The sequence below is a fragment of the Mandrillus leucophaeus genome, unplaced genomic scaffold, assembly GCF_000951045.1.
Source record: "Mandrillus leucophaeus isolate KB7577 unplaced genomic scaffold, Mleu.le_1.0 Scaffold40, whole genome shotgun sequence".
Taxonomy (NCBI): domain Eukaryota; kingdom Metazoa; phylum Chordata; class Mammalia; order Primates; family Cercopithecidae; genus Mandrillus; species Mandrillus leucophaeus.
Genome location: NW_012104254.1, coordinates 7,815,580 through 7,823,086, shown reverse-complemented (window position 1 = coordinate 7,823,086; position 7,507 = coordinate 7,815,580). Strand labels below are relative to the sequence as shown.

The following is a 7,507-nucleotide window of genomic DNA, read 5'->3' as shown; positions in this document are numbered from 1 at the left end:
AGCCTCCAGAGTAGCTGGGACTAAAGGCACCCGCCACCATGCCTGGCTAATTTTTTTTTAATTTTTAGTAGAGACGGGGTTTCACCATGTTAGCCAGGATGGTCTTGATCTCCTGACCTCGTGATCTGCCTGCCTTGGCCTCCCAAAGTGTTGGGATTACAGGCGTGAGCCACTGCACCCGGCCAGATGTCATCTAAGACTTTCATAGTCAGAAAGGATAAGTCAATGCCTGGCTTCAAAGCTTCAAAGGACAGGCTGACTCTCTCGTTAAGGGCTAAGGCAGCTGGTGACTTTAAGTTGAAGCCAGTGCTTATTTACTATTCCAAAAATCCTAGGGCCCTGAAAAATGATGCTGAATCTACTCTGCCTATACTCTATAAATGAAACAACAAAGCCTAGATGACAACATATCCGTTTATAGCATGGTTTACTGAATGTTTTAAGCCCACTGTTGAGACCTAATGCTCAGAAGAAAGAATTCCTTGAAAAATATTACTGCTCACTGACAATATGCCTTGTCACCCCACAGTTCTGATGGAAATGTACAAGGATATTAATGTTGTTTTCATGCCAACTAATACAATATCCATTCTGCAGCCCATGGATCAAGGAGTAATTTCAACTTTCAAGACTTACTTAAGAACTACATTTTGTAAAGCTACGGCTGCCATAAATAGTAATTCCTCTAGTGGATCTGGGCAAAGTAAACTGAAAACATTCTAGAAAGGATTCACTAATCTACACGCCATTAAGAACATTTGTGATTCATGGGAGGAGGTCAAAATAACAACATCAATAGGAGTTTGGAAGAAGTTGATTCTAATGGATGATTCTGAGGGGTTCAAGACTTCAGTGGAAAAAGTAACAGCAGATATGGTGGAAACAGCAAGAGAACGAGAATTAAAAGTGGGGCCTAAAGATTTAGGCTGAATTGCTGCAATCTCATGATAAAACTTGAACAGATGAGGAGTTCCTCTGTAGGGATGAGCAAATTAAAGTAGCTTCTTGAGATAGAATCTACTTGGGGTGAAGACACTGTGAACACTGTGGAAATTACAACAAAGGATTATGTTGCGGGAAGTCAGGGACCCTGAACAGAGGGACCGGCTGAAGCCATGGCACAAGAACATAAATTGTGAAGATTTCACGGACATATATTAGTTCCCCAAATTAATACTTTTATAATTTTTTATGCCTGTCTTTACTGCAATCTCTGAACATAAATTGTGAAGATTTCATGGACATTTATCAGTTCCCAAAATTAACACTTTTATAATTTCTTGTGCCTGTCTTTACTGCAATCTCTGAACATAAATTGTGAAGATTTCATGGACATTTATCACTTCCCTAATCAATACTCTTGTAATTTCCTATGCCTGTCTTTAATCTCTTAATCCCATCATCTTCGTAAGCTGAGGATGTATGTGGCCTCAGGACCCTGTGATGATTGCGTTAACTGCACAAATTGTTCGTAAAGCATGTGTGTTTAAACAACATGAAATCTGGGCACCTTGAAAAAAGAACAGGATAACAGCGATGTTCAGAGAACAAGGGAGATAACCATCAAGTGTGATTGCCTGAGAGCCGGGCAGAACAGAGTCATATTTCTCTTCTTACAAAACCAAATAGGAGAAATATCACTGAATTCTTTTTCTCAGCAAGGAACAGCCCTGAGAAAGAGAATGCTTTCCTAGGGGTAGGTCTCTAAAATGGTTGCTCTGGGAATGTCTGTCTTACACGGTTGCAGATAAGGGATGAAATAAGCTCTGGTCTTCCGTAGCGCTCCCAGGCCTATTAAGATGAGGAAATTCCCGCCTAGTAAATTTTAGTCAGACCGGTTGTCTGCTCTCAAACCCTGTCTCCTGATAAGATGTTATCAATGACAATGCGTGCCCAAAACTTCATTAGCAATTTTAATTTCGCCCCGATCCTGTGATCTCACTCTGCGCCCATTTGCCTTGTGATATTTTATTGCCTTGTAAAGCAAGTGATCTCTATGACCCATACCCTATTCTTACACTCCCTCCCCTTTGAAAATCACTAATAAAAACTTGCTGGTTTTGCGGCTTGCGGGGCATCACAGAATCTGCTGACATGTGACGTCTCCCCTGGAAACCCAGCTTTAAAATTTCTTTCTTTTGTACTCTTTCCCTTTATTTCTCAGACTGGCCAACATTTAGGGAAATAAAAAACAACTTACGTGGAATTATTGGGGGCGGGTTCCCCCAATAGAATTTAGACATAATTTAGACAACAAAGAATTTAGACATAATTCTAAATATTAAAAAAAAATTTAGAATATTACATATACTTAGTTGATAAAACAGTGGCAGGATCTGTGAGGACTGACTTATTTTGAAAGTTCTACTGTAGGTAAAATCTTATCAAACAGCATCACATGCTACAGAGAAATCTTCCATGAAAGGAAGAGTCAGCTGATGAGGCAAACTGCATTGTTGTCTTATTTTAAGAAACTGCTACAGCCACTCCAACCACCACCCTGATCAGTCAGCAGCCATCAACATTGAGGTAAGACCCTCTGCCAACAAAAAGATTATGACTCACTGAAGGCTCAGATGACTGTTAGCATTTTTTAGCAAGAAATTACTTAATTAGGTTTGTACATTGGTTTCTTAGACATAATGCTATTGTACACTTAAAAGACTACAGCATAGTGTAAACATGAGTTTTATATGCACTGGGAAACCAAAAAAATTGTGTGACTCACTTTATTGCAATATTTGCTTTACTGCAGTGGTCTCAACCAAACTTACAACATTTTTGAGGTATGCCTGTAATCCTAACCTCAGTTTCCCTCACTTTAAGACTTTCTGACTATGCCCAAACAGGAGTGGTTTTGCATTACAGAGTTGTTCTCATACGGCACATAGTCTGTAACACTCATTGAGCTCTCACAATTTACTGCCTTGTATGGGTAATTATCAGCTTTTTCTGTAAATATCTATCTTTCCAAATAGTGTGGATTCCCTGAAAGCATGGGCGAGAATCATATCAATGTGATCTCCCTGGTGTTCAGCAAGCCGCAGGTACTGATACGCATTTGCCGGATGACAAGTATGAAAAAGAGGGAAGGGACTGTGGAGCTGCAGGAGGGCCCCACCTAGGAAAGAATCCTCACCCCCACCCAGTGACAGCAGGCAAATCAGGATCAGAGGTAAGCAGGAAGGGCCTGCAAGAACTTCAAGGCTACTAAAAGCACATGGGAAGTTTCACTTTTCCAATTCCATTTGCAATGAAATTCAGAATCGGTAACACTTATGTCAGGATTGGTTACCCTAGCTTTTGGACCTGTACAATATGAGTTAGGTCATGAGCTTTAAAAACCCTTTCTTAGTTCTAAATGAAAATAATACCACTGGTGATATTTAAGAAACACACATAATATCAGACTTAAAAAGAAAACTCACCACATGTTGTGTTCAAAAACTTTGGCTGGGTCAGTTAAAATCCTTGATCCCAGAGGGGCCACTGGGTGGTAACCACTTTGGTATCTGTGTGGCACCTTTCCTAGCCTTAGACAGGAAATGGAATTTCTCCAAATCATGTTCATCCTAAGCAGTACCTAAAAAGTTACAAATGATTAATTAGTCAACATAGATTAAACAGTGTATTGTTTACCTAACACCCAAAACCTGGTTCTAAAGGTTTTCAATCTGAGAAAGCACAGGAAAACTAGAAACTTTTTAATGAAAGATGAGCATAATAGCTTCTCTCCTGAAGTATATTCAGGCCAAGAGATGGGAAAGAAATATTTAGGGTGGGCAACACTGGCTGGCTTTTTTGTGAAAGCCATAGCCTTAACCAACTTTGTTTTGTTAGACATTTTATTTGTTCATTTAATTTTTAGTGCATGACCAAAGCATGTAAGTCCAAAATCTGAATCTGTATACTAAAGACAGTTGTTTTTTTTTAAAAGTAATTTTATTTTTGGGGGGGGTAATTCTAGGAAAACATATTTCTAGGAAATATTCTGTGACCACTAGACAAAAATCCCAAGTACGGTAGAAGAATAAAAAAGCAAACCTGTAACTCTCATTCTCTGTGCTGAAATGAATAATATGAAAATCAGTCAAATAAATAAATATTAAGACAGAATCACAGCAATTCTTAATTCTAACAATACTATATACATATATTTTTAAGAATAGTCAGCAATATGGATGCAAAATAGATTTCCCTGAACAAAATGCATGCTTTGCTGGGCACGGTGGCTCATGCCTGTAATCCCAGCAGTTTGGGAGGCCGAGGAGGGTGGATCACTTGAGGTCAGGAGTTTGAGACCAGCCTGGCCAACATAGGAAAACCCCATCTCTACTGAAAATATAAAAAAAAAAAAGAAAAAATTATCAAGGAGTGATGGTATGCTCCTGTAATCCCAGCCACTTGGAGGCTGAGGCAAGAAAATCGCTTGAACCCAGGAGGCGGAGACTGCAGTGAGCCGAGATTGTGTCACTGCACTCCCACCTGGACAACAGAACAAGACTCTGTCTCAAAACAAAACAAAACAAAAATGAATGCTTAAGGCCAGGTGCAGTGCCTCACGCCTGTAATCCCAACATTTTGGGAGCCCAAGGCGAGAGAGTTACTTGAATCCAAGAGTTCGAGACCAGCCTGGGCAACATAGTGAGACCCTGTCTCCACAAAAAAAAAAAAAAAAATTACTCGGGGGTGGTGGTGCACGTCTGTGGTTCCAGCTACATGAGAGGCCGAGCCGGGAGGATGAGGCGGTAGTGAGCCATGATTGTGCCACTGCATTCTGGCTTGGGTCATAGAGCAAGACCCTGTCTTAAAAAAAGGAAAAAAAAAAAAGCATGTTTACACCCTAGCTCGAGAGGAGAATCATCTGCTGATTAGCCCAAATCCATCTCCATTTCTGGAAGAATAACAAACATTTAAAGAATATGTCATCTTAATTACATACTTGTAAATGTGTCACTTTAAAATCTTTATGGAAAAGTATTAAAAAGAAGCTCTAAGGAGCTTACTTTTTCCAATAAGAAACGATTGTAATACTGCTTGACATTTCAGTTGTTCATCACAACGTTCAGCCTAATGCTGTCAGCTGTCAGGTGGAAACAGATGCTAAAAGGTGTGTGTATGTAATATGCATCACAGATTATTGGAGGTGCTATTAGGCGTAAAAATGCCATATACTGTGCACTCTTTACCACCCTACTGAAAATGAATAGGTTTAAGACTGTGAATTCCAAAATGAACTGCAGAATGTCAAAAACAGCTCTTTGTACTTTTAAACATAAAATTCAAGATTTTCCTTTTGGAAAAAAAAAAGTGGGGGCATAGTTACACATACCAACAAGACTGTAATGGTTCCATTCAAATGTGACTTAACAGTGATGAGAAATGAAACCTTCAACAGCAAGTGCAGATGCTCCTGTTTCTTATTTGTTTTCCTTCTCCAGTAAATGCAGCTCTTTGGTGGAGGCAAATGAAATGAAATGCTCCACCTACTACCACCTTTACCCTGATGTGCCTTTGTTCTTTTTGCCTGCCAATGTTCCACATAAGACTATCAGTGTTCTATAAAACCCTACCTGCAAAATTATTTTTAGAGCTCTTTCTGCAGTGAATAGTATTCATAAAATCTTCTGTATGCTGAAGAGTAGAAATTGATTACACCTAGAAAGAGAGGCAATTCATGCTCAAAAGTATAAAATGATGTAAACGTTTCCTACCCAGGAAAGGCAAATCAAAATGGAATTTCAATCCTTTAAATAATCACATGATACTTATCTATACCCATCTATATACAGAAGAGGGAAGGAAAAAAAAGTAAGAATTTCTCTCACTATAAATGACCAAGAGCCTCTGTAGACAGAGACAAAAAGATACAACCAGATTGGATTATTAGGCAATTCAGGAAAGTGTCAGAGAAATGTGAATCTTGAGGCTGCTAGTCTGGGGAGAAAGCACAGTGTGACCAGGGTCTAAATATGTGGCAATTTCCCTACTTAGGCAGCTGTTTCTTTAATTAACCACACAAACACCTTTATTTCATTTACTTATCCATAACAGTTATGCACAGCCTTGCATTGCTATTTATCTTATTACATAAATATATAATAAACATATATAGGAGACTATATAATATAAACACATAATAAAATTATATAAATGCCTTCTTACTTAAATTGCAAGCTTCTAGAGGCAGCACCAAGCTGCTCATGAATTGTTTGACTGATTACATAAAAATGGTATTTGTCTGACATAAGTCTCATCGGATGGAAGTTACTTCATATTTTCCAGGGTGGATCCTAACTAAGATCCTTGCAGTGCGAAGGAAGTGACACAAGAATGTGACAATATACAGGTAGCTATCCAATTATATTAACTACAATGATTAACAAATATGTGCTTTGTATTATTACTACCATGTTAGCCTAAGGTTTGCTAGGTCATGGTTCAATTTTGTGGGAAAAGAAGGGCAGGGCCAGCCCCAAATAAAATTCTGGTAGAAAAAGTAGGTTTCTGCCACCAGAATGACCCAATCCCTTTATGTACCTTCTCTTAGCTCTTTTTTGGCATACTCTAATTTGAATACCAGTTTAACTCAGATATTATTTGCATAATATCTTATTCACACAAAACAGTGTGAATAAGTAGTATTTTTATTTGAAACAACACAAAGAGGTACAGTTAAAATATTCCATTCATCCAAAAAACAGCAAGAAACGAAGAACAGAGGAATGAAAAACAAATAGGACAAATAGAAACAAATACAACAAATAAAAACAAATAGGACAAATAGAAAACAAATACCAAGATGGCATATTTAAACCCAACCATATCAATACTTACAATAAATGTAAATGGGTTCTAATTAAAAAGCAGATTATGAACTTGGATTAAAAAAAGTAAGACCCAGCAATATACTGTTTATAAGGCAAGCACTTTAAATATAAAGAAACAAACAGATCAGCATAAAAAAAAGGTACACCATGCAAACACTGCATAAGAAAGCTGGTGGGGCTATATTAACAGACAAAGTAGACTTCAATGAAAAGACTATTACAGAGAAAAAGAGGGACATTTAATAATGATAATAAGCCAATTCATCAAGACAACATAGCAGTCTTAAATATGCATGTACCTAATAACAAAGCTGTAAAATAAATGAAGCAAAAAGACAGAACTTTCTAAAAGGAGAACTTAACAAATTCACAGTAATACTTGGAGATTTTAACAACCCTTTTTCAGTAATAAATACAAAAATAATCAGCAACAAGCTATCAAAAAATCAAAAAGGATAAAGAAGATTTGAACATTATTAACTTGACCTAGATGATATTTATAGAAAGAACATCATATGTAGCAATAGCAAGAATACACATTCTTTTCAAATGAACATGGAATATTCACCAAGGTAGACCATATGCTGGGCTATAAAACAAGTCTCAATAAATAGATAAATTTGGCTGGCTAGGCACAGTGGCTCATGCCTGTAATCCTAGCACTTTGGGAGGCTGAG

The 7,507-nt window shown here is 37.8% G+C and overlaps 1 protein-coding gene across 4 annotated transcripts in view; it reads right to left on the bottom strand.

Moving 5' to 3' along the window:
* Positions 1-7,507, bottom strand: part of METTL8 (methyltransferase like 8) — a 107,743-nt gene that overhangs the window by 61,261 nt on the left and 38,975 nt on the right. For 3 of the 4 annotated variants that reach the window (XM_011991933.1, XM_011991932.1, XM_011991934.1), the window contains one exon: positions 3,429-3,583. The exons of the other annotated variant lie outside the window; for it this stretch is intronic. In XM_011991933.1, the coding sequence (XP_011847323.1) occupies positions 3,429-3,571 (143 nt within the window). In that variant the 5' untranslated portion in view covers positions 3,572-3,583. The remainder of the gene's footprint in view (positions 1-3,428; positions 3,584-7,507) is intronic. 4 annotated transcript variants of the gene reach the window in all.